Source organism: Lacerta agilis, chromosome 14 (genome assembly GCF_009819535.1).
Source record: "Lacerta agilis isolate rLacAgi1 chromosome 14, rLacAgi1.pri, whole genome shotgun sequence".
In the NCBI taxonomy this organism is placed as follows: domain Eukaryota; kingdom Metazoa; phylum Chordata; class Lepidosauria; order Squamata; family Lacertidae; genus Lacerta; species Lacerta agilis.
In genome coordinates this window covers 2576085-2592724 of record NC_046325.1, presented here as the reverse complement: position 1 = coordinate 2592724, position 16640 = coordinate 2576085, and the positions used below count along the sequence as shown (strand labels likewise).

Genomic DNA, 16640 nt, shown 5'->3' with positions numbered 1-16640 from the left:
CCTTCCTAGTTATACCTAATTATCAATCATACAATAATTTTTTTAATACAATTTCTTTTACATATCACTTGGGAAGACAGGCAAACTAATACCAGAGTACTGGAAGAAGCAAAGATCACCAGTGTTGAAGCAATGATTCTTCAACATCCGCTTCGTTGGACTGGTCATGTTGTGCGGATGCCTGATGGTCGTCTTCCAAAGCGACTACTCTATTCCGAATTTAAAAATGGAAAGCGTAATGCTGGTGGTCAACAAAAGAGGTTTAAAGACTGTCTCAAGGCAAAACTTAAAAAATGTAGTATAAACACCGACAACTGGGAAACACTGGCCTGCGACCGCTCCAGTTGGACAACAGCTTTTACCAAAGGTGTCGTGGGCTTTGAAGACACTCGAACTCAGGACGCAAGGGAGAAACGTGCTAAGAGGAAGGCACGCCTGGCAAACCCTCACCGTGATTGACTCCTGCCCGGAAACCTATGTCCCCACTGTGGAAGGACGTGTGGGTCCAGAATTGGCCTCCAGTCACTTACGGACTCACTGTTAAGACCGTGTTCATGGAAGACAATCTTACTCGGCTACGAGGGGTCACCAGAGAAGAAGATAGATATACATGCACAACATCAAAGAGGATGAGAAAAGCAGTCTATAAAATTGTAGCAATAAGCGGGTACCAGGCATCGTGCTGTTTCCTCCGACTATCCAATGTAGAAAACTGTAGAAACTTATTTGATTACTTGATGGTGGGTTGAATCCTGATACTTTCAAAGGAGAAGCCGCAGGAAAGCCTTGCAGCTAGGGGAATGTGTAAATACTTTTATTGTTCTTTAGGGAAGAGGGTAGTTAAAAGGAACGATAGACAGGGGTGGGTGACAGTTCCGTGTTAGGATTCGAACACAAGACCCGACACTCTCCCATCCTGCGGTTTCCAGCAACTGGCATTCAGAAGCACCACTGCCCTCAACCATGGAGGCAGAGCTTAGCCATCAATAGCCCTCCTCCGCACCAGGTCTGTTTCTAAAGCCATCAAGGTTGGTGAACATCGCTGCCTCCAGTGGCAGGGAGTTCCACAGTTTAACCATGCACAAACAAGGCCTTTTCCATCCCAAATCTTCCAACAACCAACTTCGTGCAATGTTCAAGAATGCTAGTGTTAAGAGAGGGGGAAGAAAACTTTTCTATATCCATTTTCTCCATGATTTTATAAGATCCTACCATGCAGTTTCCTGCCTCCGGCTGAATCGGGCCCCTCTTGCCGGCTGGCCATTTCCTCCCTCCCTGCGCAGGCACCGGGGATGCTTGGAAACCCGGGTCCCGAGGTTGTGTGCAAACACAAGCCTTCTGATTCAGCTGGTGTGCCGTACACAGACTCTGTATTAGTTGAGCAAATATGCTCATCATCGCAGAACTGGATGAATTTGGATTCAGGAAACGTCTGGCCCCGATTTGATCATGTCGCCCGCGTGACAAGTTGCCAATCATCCACTTTCGGAGCAACAACAGGAGAATTGCCAATGCAGACCGGCATTCTTTTTTTGTGGCTGCGGAGAATTATTGCCGTCTGCTCACCCAAACTGACCGCCTGTGCGGGAGATCGAGCCCCTGGGAATTGTAGTTTGTTCAGGGTGCTGTGAATTGTAGGTCGGGTGGGGGGAATTCCCAGGGTTCTTTGGGGAGAGGTACTGTGCTTGAAATGTGCATTTGATCTGTTTTAAATGTCTGCAGGCGGATACACCCATCGTGTTTCCTTCAATCTCATTTTCTGCCATTTTGAGCCATCGGATCGGGTCCCACCCTCCGGAGCAGGAGGAAACAAGCTTGCTCCATCTTCCATGGGACAACCCATTAGATATTTGAAGGTGGCTATCCTATCCCATCTCAGGGTGGATCTACACACAGGGGAAAAGCCACTATAAATAAGTCAGAAATTAAACCGTTATAGTAATAATAATAATAATAATAATAATAATAATAATAATAATAAACCAACCGCTATGGAAAATCGCAAATAAAATTTCTTTGCTCCCCAGCGCCATCTGGTGTTGCATGTTTATAATGCATTCAAAATGATGTGGTGTTTTTTTTTTCTAATGTAGATGAGTCTCCTCTTCCCCAGGCTAAACATCCCCAACTCCATCTTGTCCACCCTCCTCTGCTCACCTTACAGCGATTGTGAGGAGGAATCTAAACGTGGAGCTTAAATGGCGAAGGGAGCTGGGTTCGAGTTAAAGATTAGCGAAGGGGGAGGAATGCCATCTCCATTTAGTTAAAGAATAAACTGCGCTGGGAGCTTATGAGAGTGACTTGGAGGGCAAAGTTTGCGGGAGGGACTTGAGGGAAAGGGTTCAAGAAATGGGAGGCAAAGTTTACGTTACAATGGCTGCCGGGGAAATTTCCTCTTCCTGCCAATCCAAGAGTTGGAGGGCCGGATTCTGGCTACTCGGTGAAGAATCATAGGCTCCGTTCCAATTCTACAATCCTATGATTCTCTGGCCTCAGAAGGTGGTGGGCCGTCCATCAATTAAAAAAAAACCAACAGAGGTTGGATGGCCGCCTGCCAGGGATTCTTGAGCCGCCATTCCCACACTGCAGGGGGTTGGACTGGATGACCCCTGGGGGTCCCCTACTAGCTCGGCAATTCTATGATTCTGTGATATAGGGAAGTTATACAGAAAAGTTTTAAATGTTTGATGTTTTATTGTGTTGTTAATATTTTGTTGGGAGCTGCCCGGAGTGGCTGGCCCAACCCAATCAGATGGGCAGCATAGAATTATTATTATTATTATTATTGTTGTTGTTGTTGTTGTTGTTATTATTATTATTATTATTATTATTATTATTATTATTATTATTGATTTTTCTGGGGGTACGCATACCCCTAAACATTTTGTGAATCTAAGCTTGGCCTCATTGGGGGGCAGTATTTCAATATTAGTAAAATGAGAGTACCCCTAAACTTTTTAGAAAAAAAGCACTGATATAGAATCATAGAATCCTAGAGTTGGAAGAGACCCCAAGGGCCATCCAGTCCAACCCCCTGCCAAGCAGGAAACACCATCAAAACATTCCTGACAGGCGGCTGTCAAGCCTCCGCTTCAAGACCTCCAAAGAAGGAGACTCCACCACACTCCTTGGCAGCAAATTCCACTGCCGAACAGCTCTTACTGTCAGGAAGTTCTTCCTAATGTTTAGGTGGAATCTTCTTTCTTGTAGTTTGAATCCATTGCCCCGTATCATATTATTCTTTATTATTATTATTATTATTATTATTATTATTATTATTATTATTATTATTATTATTATTATTATATGCTGTGAGCCAATCTGGGCACAAGCATGTGGGAAAGAGGTGTCCACATGGACAGATGGTGAAGGCGGAAGAGAAAGTCACTCTGCACATGCTCTGAAAACACCTCTCCTTTATTATTTCTTTGACACAGATATCATTTGTGGGGAATCCTGGCTTTGTCAACAGGTTTCCCAGCCGCACCTGGGAGGAACCTTAAACCGCTTCCCTCTCGCAAGGGATCCTTCCGTTTCCTCCAAAGCTGCAAATCTTGCCAGCCTAGAATTTGCTCCGAGACGCCATTCCTCGCAGGACGGGGCTATGAATGCGAAAGAGGTCCCAGCCCTCCTTGGAACTGAGGTCTTCGCCTCCGTGGCGCAGAAGGAACCCGATGATGTCGTCCTCTTTCGAGGCGTGCATTTGCAACTGGGTGCACCCCTGCCTCCAAGCGCCCTGGGGGATATAAGAGGCAGAAATTCAGTCTTGGAAGAGTTTAGCGGCAATGGCAGTTCCTGAAGATTGGCCTGGAGGGAAGGGTTGGTATTTTTTAAAAAGCCGGGAATCCAAACCAGCCTCAGCCTTGCATCTAAGTTGCAGTGTTAATTGTGGACTGCCCAGCAGGGTTTGGGATGCAGGTGGCGCTGTGGGTTAAACCACAGAGCCTAGGGCTTGCCGATCAGAAGGTCGGCGGTTCGAATCCCCGCAACAGGGTGAGCTCCCGTTGCTCGGTCCCTTCTCCTGCCCACCTAGCAGTTCGAAAGCACATCAAAGTGCAAGTAGATAAATAGGTACCACTCCGGCGGGAAGGTAAACGGCGTTTCCGTGCGCTGCTCTGGTCCGCCAGAAGCGGCTTTCTCATGCCGGCCACATGACCCGGAAGCTGTACGCCGGCTCCCTTGGCCAGTAAAGCAAGATGAGCGCCGCAACCCCAGAGTCGTCAGCCTGACCCAGGGCTGGACTCCCCTCGGCTTCATATGCGCATTGCCAATTCCTTTTCCTGCAGGGAAAGAAAGCGGCCAAGATGAGCATGTTATGATAGGACATTTGCAAATATATTACGGGGTTTTGGAGGGGTCAGTGTAGATCAGGCATAGGCAAACTCTGGCCCTCCAGATGTTTTGGGACTACAACTCCCATCATCCCTGGCTAACAGGACCAGTGGTCAGGGATGATGGGAATTGTAGTCCCAAACATCTGGAGGGCCAGAGTTTGCTTATTCGTGGTCTAGATGATACCCGGGGACCCCTTTCAAAGCAGCGGTCCTGTGGCTGTGAGGTTCCACTTTGAAAAACCTCCAACAAAGGAAAGAGCCCACCACTTTCTGAGGTGGGGTTGGAAGGGGACTACCAAGGCTCATTTAGTCTGACCCCCTCCAATGCTGGGATCACAGCTAAAGAACCCCTGACAGATGGCCATCCGACATCTGCTTGAACCCCTCCCCCAAACAAAGGAGAGCCTGCCACCTACTGAATTAGTCCGTTCCACTGCTCTTACCATCAGAAAGTACTTCCTAAAATTTAGGCGGAATCTCCTTTTGTTGACACTTGAAGCCATGGGTTCGAGTCCTACCCTCCGGAGAAGGAGGAAACAAGCTTGCTCCTCCATCTTCCATGGGGGCAGCCCTCCAGAAATTTGAAGACAACTACGGTATCGCATCTCCTCTCACTCTCCTCTTTTTCCAGCCTAAACGTACCCAACTCCTTCAACTCTTCCTCATCAGGCTTGGCTTCCAGACCTTTGATCCCCTTGGTTGCCCTGCTCTGAAAATTCCCCAGTTTTCCAATATCCTTAAATTGCGGTGCCCAGAACTGGACACGGGACTCCAGGCGTGGTGTGACCAAGGCAGAATTTAGTGAGACTATGACTTCCCTTAATCGGGACACAAGACTTTTGTTGAAGCAGCCGAGAATCGCATTCGCCTTTTTCGCTGCTGCATCACACTGCTGGCTGGTGCTTGAGCTTGTGCCCTGCTGAGTCCTTTTCAGAGGAGCTGTTCATACCTTGGAAGAGGAGACAGATTCCTTCGCAAGCCTCCGCCCCCCCCCCCCGAAAAAAAGATGCCCCTTCGCATCCATACCTCTAAATTCTGGCATGATGTAGAGATTGTCCACATAGGCTTTCCTCCCTCCCTATGTGTTATAGGTGTACGAAAACAGGGTGTACCCAGCAAGACTGCGACCTGGGGGGGGGGGAGCAGAAACCCACAATGCAAACTGGGGGGTGAATGCGTAAGAACACACCAAGCTCAGTATTGGCCATAATTCCTGGCAGCAATGCATCTCCAGGGTTTCAGGTCCCAAGAACGTAGGAATCAGGCCAACGGGAGACCCATCTGATCCAGTATCCTGTTCTCACAGTGGCCGACCAGATGCCCCAAGAAACCCTCCTACATTCTGCATGGACTGGTTGCATGGCAACATGCGCAAATGGCTTGAGATACCTATGAGGTCCATAAATTACCATATAGCATATATTCAACACACACAAAAACAGCGACAATTTGTTGTTGACAAAGGACAGCTGGACATATAAAGGGCCCCGTTACCTTCAGTAGCTCCGGGCCTCATCAAACTTAAATCTGGCCTTGGGGAGGATGCATACCCCGAAACATTTTGTGAATCTTTGTACTTTTCTCCATTTACTGTATTTATTTCCCCAGATTTGAACTATAAAATGGTGGTTTTCTCGAGTCAAAATGAGAGCACCCCAAAACATTTTTTTTTTAGAAACAAAAAAGCACTGGATGCCGCGCTCCTGATCGAAACCATCGCGAAGTCGAACTCTCCACCCTGATCCAGCGGGTTGGGCTGGATGACCTTTTGGTGTCCCTTCCAAGCCTACAATCCTAGGATCCATTCATTGGTCGCAACCAATGGCAATAAAACGCCCGGCACGTTTGCAAAGTTCAGCAGGGATCGGTGTGGTTTCAAACTGGATGGGTGACCGCGCTTGGAGAGCAGGGGGTTGGACTGGATGTCCTTTGGGGTTCCCTTCCAATTCGAGGATTCGCTGAGTTCTCCGGCCAGCTCCCCGGCGCGCTCCTCCCCTTTCCACCCTCCCTCTTCCCTGGAGCATCCTGGGAAATGTAGTCCTCCGAGCCAGGAGAAAACTTCCGTATCTCCAGCTGGGGACCTGCGATGGCCGCTCCGGCAGCCGTGGACCGAGACCCCGCCGTGTCAATCCGGCCCTCCCGAGCCGAGGACTGCGCGGAGATCATGCGCATGATCCGGGTAGGCCCTTTCCCACGAGCAGGCAGGCATTCGAGCGGTGCAGCTGCGCCCTGTTGAACTGCTGCACCTGTTGAGTGTCCGCCTAGCCCCACCACTGAGCTCTCTGCAGCCCGAATAGCAAAAAAGAGCTTTATTGGTTATTGAGCCTTCATCCTGATTTGCATGCAGGCAGGGTGGATAAAAATAAATGTTTGCTTTTTTTATTAAAAAAAAATCAAATTAAAAAAATCGGATTTTTAAAAATTTATTTAAATCGGATTTTTAAAATAAAATGCTTTTGGAGGAAAAATCTTTCTATAGATAGTTTTCTGTTTAAGTTACATTATAGTCCAAAGGCTATTCATCAGGAAATGAGGATTTGTTTTTAAGTTTTCCATGTGTGCTAAAACTCAGTGTAAGTTGTTCTTGTTGTTTTTTAATTGTTTAACCACATCAGTTAACAAACGTGGATCCATATGCTATAATGCTATTGTTTTAGTTAAATGAAATGTTTAAATTGTTATTAAGGAAATGATTGTTTTTCTCCTTCCAGTAAAGTACAGCGGAAAAGTTGTCCAAATATAAACAGTTAACTTGTTAAACCTCACAATAATTTCATCATTATCGGCCTGTGTATTTCTAATAGTATAACCAAATCAGTAATTTTTGATACAACGGTAAAAACTACTCTCGAAATTTATTATTCCAAAAATGAAACCTTCATTTGGTTGCAAATATTAAGATTATACCAGCAAGAACGAGTCTTTCTGTAAAAAAAAAAAGATTTAAATCAAGTCTAACTGACTAGTGATTTAAATCGATTTAAATATAGTGATTAAATCAAATCCCACCCTGCATGCGGGGATTATTATTTAATTCAATGGACCTATTGCATTCATATCCCACCGTTTCCCCCTCTTCCTCATTTAATCCTCGGAACAACCCTGCAAAGTAGGCCAGGCGTTAGCCCATTTGGCAGAACATGACTCTTAATCTCAGAGTCGTGGGTTCGAACCCCAAGTTGGTCAGAAAGATTCCTGTATTTCAGGGGGTTGGGCTGAATGACCCTTGAGGGGCCCTGAGACTTCTTTGCGCAGTGCATAGTTAAAACGCGGAACTCCTTGCCACTTTAGGCAGTGATGGCTACCAGCTTTGACGACTCTAAAGAGGATTAGACAAATCCAGTGAGAATAAAGGGGAAGGGATGGCTACTAGCCATGAAGGCCAGTTGTTGGGAACCACGGTGGGAGGGGCAGAGCTGGACTTGTGTTCGAATCCCGCTTGTCGGTTTCACATAACGGGCGTCTGGTTGGCCACTCTGAGAGCAGGATGCTGGGGAGAGACTAGCTCAGTTGGTAGAGCGTGAGATTTTTAATCTCAGGGTCGTGGGTTCAAATCCCACATGGGGCAAAAGATTCCTGCATTGCAGGGGGGGTGGGATGGATGGCCCTCGGGGGGGGGGAGGTCCCGCCCGACTATACAATTCTAGGATTCAGAGCAGGATTTGTTCGGGATATTAAGGAGGAATAAATGACACTGAAGGTGAGCTGATTTGGAGCGGAGTGTGAATTAATTGAAGTCTGGAACTATCGGGATTCGGATATGAGGCAGTGCCTTTTAAATCCTTAAATGTAGATTAGCATATGCAAATCCTATGCAAATGTGTGGGCCCAGCAGCTAGCAACAGCCCCCTGCTGTCAGAATGGAAGGGGGGGGGAAGGCTCATCCTCCTTTGCAAAGTCTAAACTGGGCACACACTGTAACAATATTCACCCTGCCTGACTTCAAAAGGAACCTCCTTGTCTTCGGAAAGGCTGAGCCAGGATTTATCCAGAGAGTTTGGTGCTATTTGTTTAGCGATGGACTAAGGCAGGGGTCTGCAACCTTTAAGACAAAAAGAGCCACTTGGACCCGTTTCCAAAGGGGGGGGGAACTGGGAGCCGCAAAACCATTGCGACATTTAAAACAAATATAACGCTGCATATATTGTTTCTTACCTTAATGCAATAATAATAAATAACGTATAGGAGCCAATGCAAAGTATAATTAGTAAAAACAACAAGAATAAGTTCTTACTTTTTTGCATTGACTCAGGGGCGTACCCGGGATCAAAACTGGGGGGGGGGGGCAAGCCATGGTCATTCAGGTTGTGACATTTCAGCACGGAAAGGCGAATGAAACCAAAATTTTAGGGAAATTATATATAATTATAGCAGTGCTTTATTACAGTAGTTATTACAATTATTTGCTTGGTTTTTTAAATTTTTTTATTCTAGTTACATTTTCTTATACCAGGGGTGGCCAACTCCCAAGAAACTGTGATCTACTTTCAGCAGTGATCTACCCCCGTTTTTGGGGGTTCAGCTCAAAGTTGTTTGGGGGGGGTGTGGTGGGTGGGAGAGAGGGCTTCCCCCTCTAAGATAGGTTGGCATGCGAACTAAGAAAGAAAGAAAAGGGGGGGAATTTGGTTTAGAAAGCAAGAGGGAGGGACACAAAGGGAAAGAGAGAAAGGAAGAGACGGGGTAGAAAACAGATGGGGGTGGGAATGGAAAAGTGGGGTGGAAAAATATAAATTGGGGGTGGGGTGGGGAGAATATCTATTAAAAATATGTAGTAGTTTAAAAAATAAAAATAAAGGGGGAATCTTTTTCTTCTTTTTCCTTTTTTTGAAAACAAAAACAAAAGGGGAAGAGAAAAGAAAAAGGGGGGATAGAGGGAGAAAAGGGTAATAATAAAAATTCAAATAGAGTGGCTGCAGCAGCTGTGGGGGGTGTTTGTTTGTTTTTCGTTTGTTTGTTTGTTTGTTTTAAAAATGGGATTTCCCCCCTTGGATTAAAAAAGGAGGGGAGGAAGAAAAAGAGAGGGGGGTGGGAGAGCAAGGCAAAAAGCAAAAAAGCAAAAAACAGGTTTGATGGGAGGGGAAATCGCGCCAGGCACTGCAGCGCGCCGGCCTTGGGGCTCCGGGCCCCCCGAGCTGCCCTTGGGGCCGTCGTTGAGCACGTACACCGGCCGCAGCGAGCGCTGGTGAAGCACCGGCCCGTTGCTCTCTGGCAACACCTCGGAGACCGGCGGCGGCGCAGAAAGCGCCTTGGCGCCGCCGCCGGGCTGCTCCGACAAATCCCCGCTGTTCACTCCCGCTGCAGGGGGCAGCTGGGGCTGTTGCTCCGCAGGCGCTACAGCTGGGACGGTGCTGCCGCCCGCCGGGTTCTCCATGGGGCGAAAGCGGGTGACTGCGCCCGGGGAAGTCGGCGAAGGGAGCCCCCGCCCTCAGGGCGCGAAGGAGGGAGGAAGGCTCATCCCGCCGGGCCAAAACAAACTTCGCCGCCGCGCCGGAGGTGGGAGAAGAGAGATGAAAAGGTCGGCGACGCCTTTCTCCCATCAGTGCAGCTCGCCTCGAGTGCAGGAAAGCTGCCCAGAAAGCTTCCCGTAGGGTTGCTGGCAGCGCCTGGCGCGCGGGCCGGTTCTTGCCCCCTCCCGATAACCATTTAATTATTATTGAAAGGGGGCATGCCAGAGCCGCGGGAAACCTGTCAGAGAGCCGCATGCGGCTCCGGAGCCGCAGGTTGCTGACCCCCGGACTAAGGCCAGGGATTTTTCTCCTGTGGGTTTCCCATTAGCATAGCAAAGCTCTCGGAGAGATTGTGTAATTGCCAGTTATTGCTATCCTCTCTCTCTCTCTCTCTCTCTCTGTCATTTGAGATTCTGCAGAGAAACTTGCACTGGCAGTTTGCAATCCAGAGAGGCTACTGGATCAGGCCGAAGAAAGGGGCCAATCCAGTCCGGCATCCTGTTCTCAGGGGCGTAGCAAAGGGGGCAGGCCGCCCCGTGTTCCATAATGGAGGGGGTGACAAATTATCAAGGAACAATTTTTTTTCTTCCTTTTCAGGAACTTGCAGAGTTTGAGAAAATGTCCGATCAGGTTGCAAACAGCAATCAAGGTGAGGCTCAACCCCGGGCGGGAATTCTCGGGGCAAATGTTCCTTGGCCAGGTCTACTTACAGGGGTGTTGTGTCCGTGTTTGCAGCACGATGGGCGGGATCAGCTGATCGTGGGATGATGGTTGTTGTGGACTCAAACATCTCGAGGGCACCAGGTCTGGGAGAGGGGCTGCATTACGCCCCGCGGCATCCAGGAGCACAGAATCACAGAGGTGTCGAGTCGGAAGGGACCCCCAGGGGTCATCTAGCCCAACCCGCACAGAACGCAGGAATCTCAGCTCAAGCATCCCCGACAGAGGGCCGCCCGGCCTCTGCATAAAAAACTCCACCATCCAGGGGAGTCCGTTCCGCGGTTCAAAGGGGGTGGACAAGCGCACTTTGAAAAAGGAGAAGAGAATTGGTCTCTGCCCGCAAGAGGCTTGCAAAACAGAAAATCAACGCGGGAGAGCCCACAAAGGAATGGAAGTCAGGAGATGGCTCCGGAAGGAATGAGCTGGACTCACAGTTCCCCCCCCCCCCGAAAAAGAGCTCACCTGAATTTAAAAGCCCAAAGGTTTGGGGTCTATACAGCTGGTAGTCTTGCAGTGATTCGTGGGTCCAGCTGATCCCGTTTTCTTTCTTCCACCCCCTTTCTCTCGCCGTCTCTTTGATACTCACGTCTTTTCCCCCTCTTTCCAGGACTTTACGAGGACGGCTTCTGCCAGGACCCCTTCTACAAATGTGTGGTGGCCGAGGTCCCCCCGCAGCACCAGAGCAAAGACGGTAAGCGAGGTCCCTGCCCCAGAACCCCATCTTCCACGTGAACCAATCCTTCCCCCTCTGCCGCCATGGAGGGTCCCCTTCTGTTCGCTCCTTCCCTCTCCCAATTAACCTCCGTCTCCAGGGGTCAGCCATGCGAGGGAAAGCAGAAGGAAGAATCACTCAGGTTTGCCCTAGAGACATTCTGCCTTGGTCAGACCCCATTTGGAGTGCTGGGCACGCCACTTTAAGGAGGATATCGACAAGCTGGAAGGCGGGCAGAGGAGGGCAGCTGAGAGGATCAAGGGGTCTGGAAACAGAGCCTTATGAGGAGCGGTTGAAGGAGTTGGGTAGGGAGAAGAGGGGACTGAGAGGTGATAGGATTTGTTGTTGTTGTTTAGTCATTGAGTCATGTCCAACTCTTCGTGACCCCAAGGACCAGAGCACGCCAGGCACTCCTGTTTTCCACAGTTTGGCCAAACTCATGCCAGTCGCTTCGAGAACACTGTCCAACCATCTCGTCCTCTGTCGTCCCCTTCTCCTTGTGCCCTCCATCTTTCCCAACATCAGGGTCTTTTCCAGGGAGTCTTCTCTTCTCATGAGGTGGCCAAAGTACTGGAGCCTCAGCTTCAGGATCTGTCCTTCCAGTGAGCACTCAGGCCTGATTTCCGTGATAGCCATGTTCAAATATATAAAAGGATGTCATATAGAGGAGGGTGAAAGGTTGTTTTCTGCTGCTCCAGAGAAGCGGACACGGACCGGACACAGTGACTGATGTTTTAATGTACTTTTAATCTTTGTTGGAAGCTGGCCAGAGTGGCTGGGGAAACCCAGCCAGATGGGCGGGGTATACTGTAAATAAATTATTATTATTATTATTATTATTATTATTATTATTATTATTAATTAGATTTATAGACCTCCCTTCACCACAAGATCTCTGGTTGGTTCACAGGATAAAATACAAGGTAACAACACAGTTAAAATTTAAAATAACACACACACACCCTCCCGGCAGACGCATTTAAAAGGCTGTAGAATATTGACCAACCATTAATCTGCTATTGAAACTGGGTATAACTGAACACAACAAGGGTTCCCTCCTCCTCCTCCTCCTCCCCTGTATCAAATATTGCGAATCCCTTTGGACAGGGCCTTATATTTTTGTTGTTTCTCTGCAAATGTCTACGAAACCCTCTCTATATATGACCCTTGGGTTGCATCGCAACTCTCCGATTCTATGATTTGCAATCTGGGGGGGGGGGAATTCGGACCCACTTAATCAGGTTCTCCTCCCACGGGGAGCGGCCCAGAATCTCTCGGGGCACACCCCGATGTGTTGGCGGGCTGCCCCCCCAATATATATTCTCCCCCCAATATATTTTAGGCCCCCCCCAATATATTTTCTGCCCCCAAGCAACTGCCCGGAGGAAAAGGCTGCGTTCCACCTCTGAATGCAGCTAGCTGGAAACCAAAGGAGGGGAGAATCGCTCGGGTCCTGTTTTCGGTCGGCTGCTGACCTGATCCACAAGGGCTCTGGACTGATTTTAGAAAAGCAGGTTGTGATCTTTCGTCCCCACCGTTCTTTCGTTTATTCTGCTGCAGGCCACACCGTCGTGGGGTTCGGCTTGTATTTTTTCACTTACAGCACCTGGAAAGGCCGAAACATCTACATGGAAGACCTCTACGTCATGCCAGAGTTTCGGGGTACGGAAACGGGGAAGGGAAGAAGCGGCTTCCAGGCTCTCGATCCCGGGGTTGTGGGTTCGAGTCCCGCGCTGGGCAAAGATTCCCGCATCGCAGGGGGTTGGACTAGATGAACCGTGGAATCCCCTGCAACTCAACAGTTCAGTGGATTCTATGAGCAGACGGGAACAATAATTAAGAAAATGTGTGTTTGTTTGTTTGTTTGTTTGTGTGTGAGAGAGAGAGAGATTGCACCTTCAAAGCAGGCTTCGCCAACCCGGCACCCTCCACGCCCATTGTGCTACGACTCCCAAAACATCTGGAAGGAGCCCAGTTGCTTTGAAAACAAAGATAAAATTTGGAGGGAGCGACCTAGAACAGATGAGGGTGGGACATGTTCTGGGACTTTGTGGCGGAAGCCAAGATGCTGAGGCAGGGAGTTCCCAAGACGTAAATACAGGGCGGGTTGTTTTTTTTCCCTTCCTCCCGAGAACCCAGGAGTCCTGTCTTCTTTCTGAACTTTCCTTCTTCCTTCCTTCGCAGGGAGAGGCATTGGGAAGAAGCTCATGGGTGCCATTGCCCAGGTAAGAGCTGCGTTTCGCATCTGTTAGCATCGCTGCCCCAGCCTCCAGCTCCCAGGGAGAGAGGGGCTAAAATCAATTTCTAAAGTTTCTGCACACCTTTGTTCCGGGTCCTCACCCATCCTTCCAAAGGGACGCGTGGCTTCTGTCGCAACAGGAAAATAGAGATCTTCCTTGGTTTCCTTCTATAATGTTTTTATTATTATTAAATTTTCAAAATTTTACTAATTTTAGAAATGCAATCAGAACCATTGTCGTCAACTCCCCCCCCCTTTTTAAGGGAAATTCCCTTATTCCGAATGGGATTCCTCACAAGCAAAGGGAAAAGTTGACAGCTATGATCAGAACTCATCTTTCCTGTCCGTTGACTTCCCATCAACCCTTCTGTGGTATTTCTTTCGTTCCTTTATTCCTTTGTTGAATTTATCTACCGCCCGGGGGGTCTCAGGGCAGTTCACAGAAATGCCATGTTACTTATTTTATTTGCATTTTATTTATTATATTTTACCCACTATATACGTTTAATTCTAAATGATTAAACTACAGATTCCCACCTGTTGCTGTTCTTCAGACCCTGCGCACGTTTTAACATAAACACGATATTTTTTTCAAATACTCCACAAAATATTTCCATTCTTCAATACCGTATTTTTCACTCCATAAGACGCACTTTTTCCCTCCTAAAAAGTAAGGGGAAATATCTGTGCGTCTTATGGAGCGAATGGTGGTCCCTGGAGCTGAATTTCCCAGGGGCCAAAAGAGGATCATGCTTTTTATTTTACAAAGAGAAAAAAGGGGTGTTGAAAGGACCCCGCTCAGCAGCTGATCAGCAAGAGATCGGGAGAGAGATAAGAGTCCCGGCTCCCTTTCAGCCCCGCCCTCCATTGTTGAATGTGCTGCAGAGGGAGGTTGTTTGTTTCCCCAGCGACATGTGACAGGCTGATTAGATTATCTGTCTGGAAACGGTAGAAAAGGCTCCCTTTCCTTTAGAAGCTGCAGAAATGTGAGTTGAACCCCATAAAAATGGGGCTTTTCCTCTTTGCTTTTCCCCTTTTGCAAAAGGAGCTTTGCTTTTCCCCCTTTGCAAAAAAAATAAATAAAGCTGCAGAACTTTTAGCTGATCCTCAAAAAAACCAGGGCTTTTAAAGGAGGAAAACCAGAAAAATATTTTTTTTCTTGTTTCCTCCTCTAAAAACGAGGTGCGCCCTATGGTCCAGTGCGCCCTATGGAGCGAAAAATGTGGTATTTTTTTTCTCGTTTCCCCTTGCGTTCCTCCTACTGGTTCCTGCCTCCATCCGTCCCTCTCAAACCGCTCATGGACTTAGGGAACTCCAAGTTCCTTCGGGAGTTGGGCCACATTTTTTCTACAACAGTGAGAAGCTGCCTTTACACTGAGCCAGGCTATACGGCCCAGGCAACTCAGGATCGTCCGCACAGACAGGCAGCAGCTCCCCCAGGTTTTCAGGGAGCCGTCTCTCGCTAGCCCTACACAGTGATGGGACCTTCTGCATGCCAAGCAACTGCACTGCTACGTCCCAGTCCCCTATACCGGTAAATAGGAACATCGGAAGCTGCCTCATAGTGAGTCATGCCACTGGGGTCCACCTAGCCTCATATTACCTGCTCTGCCTGGCAGCAATGACTCTCCGGGGTTTCAGGCAGGTGATTTATTATTATTATTCTTATTATTATTATTATTATTATTATTATTATTAATTATACCCCACCTATCTGGCTGGGTTTCCCCAGCCACTCTAGGTGGCTCCCAACAGAATTAATGATAATAATCAATAATAATATAATATAATAATAATAATGTTTAAAAAGCAATAAAACATCAAACATTCAAAGCTTCCCTAAACAGAGCTGCCTTCAGATGTCTTCGAAAAGTCAGATAGTTGTTTATTTCCTTGACATCTGATGGGAGGGCGTTCCACAGGGCGGGCGCCACCACCGAGAAGGCCCTCTGCCTGGTTCCCTGTAACCTCTCTTCTCGCAGGGAGGGAACCACCAGAAGGCCCTCGGAGCTGGACCTCAGTGTCCGGGCTGAACGATGGGGGTGGAGACGCTCCTTCAGGTGTACTGGGCCTTTGAGGCCATTTAGGGCTTTCAAGGTCAGCACCAACACTTTGAATTGTGCTCGGAAACGTCCTGGGAGCCAATGTAGGTCTTTGAGGACTGATGTTATATGGTCTCCCAGTCCCCAGTCTAGCTGCCGCATTCTGGATTAGTTGCAGTTTCCGGGTCCCCTTCAAAGGCAGCCCCACGTAGAGCGAATGGCAGTAGTCCAAGCGGGAGATAACCAGAGCATGCACCACTCTTGTGAGACAGTCTGCGGGCAGGGAGGGTCTCATCCTGCGTACCAGATGGAGCTGGTAGACAGCCGCCCTGGACACAGAACTGACCTGCGCCTCCATGGACAGCGGTGAGTCCAAAATGACTCCCAGGCTGCGCACCTGGTCCTTCAGGGGCGCAGCTGCCCTATTCAGGATACCTCCAGCGCTACCCAAAGATGCTGAGGGTTGGACCCACGACCTTCTGCCTGCCGATCGATGCTGTCCCTACCGAGCTAAGGTCACCCATCTCCTCCTCGTCTGCAGATCGGCTTGGAGAAAGGTTGCGTCCAGATGAAGTTCTCCGCTCTGGATTGGAACCGAAAGGCCATCGACTTATACCTTGGCAACGGCGCCGTGGACCTGACTGCCACGGAGGGCTGGCACGTCTTCCGCTTCGAAGGAGACGCCATGCGGCAGCTGGCGGCGGGGGGAGCCAGCAAATGAGCCGCGGGCAGAGATTTCGGAGGGGCCTGTGGTGAGGAGACTCGTATTCCCCCCACCACCACCACGCACACCATGGAACTACAATTCCCAGATTCCCCCGGGAAGCGGCGTTGACTGTCAAACTGGCATGGTTCCCCCAAGGAATTCTGGGAGCTGTAGTATGCTCAGGAGGGCATGAGAGTTGCTAGAAGGTATACCCCTTATTTCCCCTCGCAGAGCTACAGTTCCCTGGTAAGACAGTAGCACCGCAATGGCTTCCCCCCCAAAGAATTCTGGGAGCTGAGAGTTTGTTAAAGAGAGCTCTCCTATTTCCGCTCGCAGAGCTACAATTCCCAGACTGGTTTTAGCAGTCAGTAGCAACCACATGTAAATACTTTTACTAAGCATGCCTGCCTTCTGAGAAACGCTGTGTAACTCAGGAAGTA

At 48.7% G+C, this 16640-nt stretch overlaps 1 protein-coding gene and 1 non-coding gene across 2 annotated transcripts; both read left to right on the top strand.

Annotated features, from left to right (window-relative positions):
• Positions 1–6405: 6405 nt before the first annotated feature.
• LOC117058432 (diamine acetyltransferase 2-like) lies at positions 6406–16580 on the top strand. The gene is made up of 6 exons (XM_033169598.1): positions 6406–6513; positions 10379–10430; positions 11109–11192; positions 12774–12875; positions 13398–13438; positions 16036–16580. The coding sequence occupies exons 1-6, from the start codon at positions 6421–6423 to the stop codon at positions 16213–16215; spliced, it is 552 nt and encodes a 183-aa protein (XP_033025489.1). The 5' UTR covers positions 6406–6420; the 3' UTR covers positions 16216–16580.
• TRNAK-UUU lies at positions 7830–7902 on the top strand. The gene has a single exon. It is a non-coding gene; the product is annotated as a tRNA-Lys (tRNA).
• Positions 16581–16640: the final 60 nt, after the last annotated feature.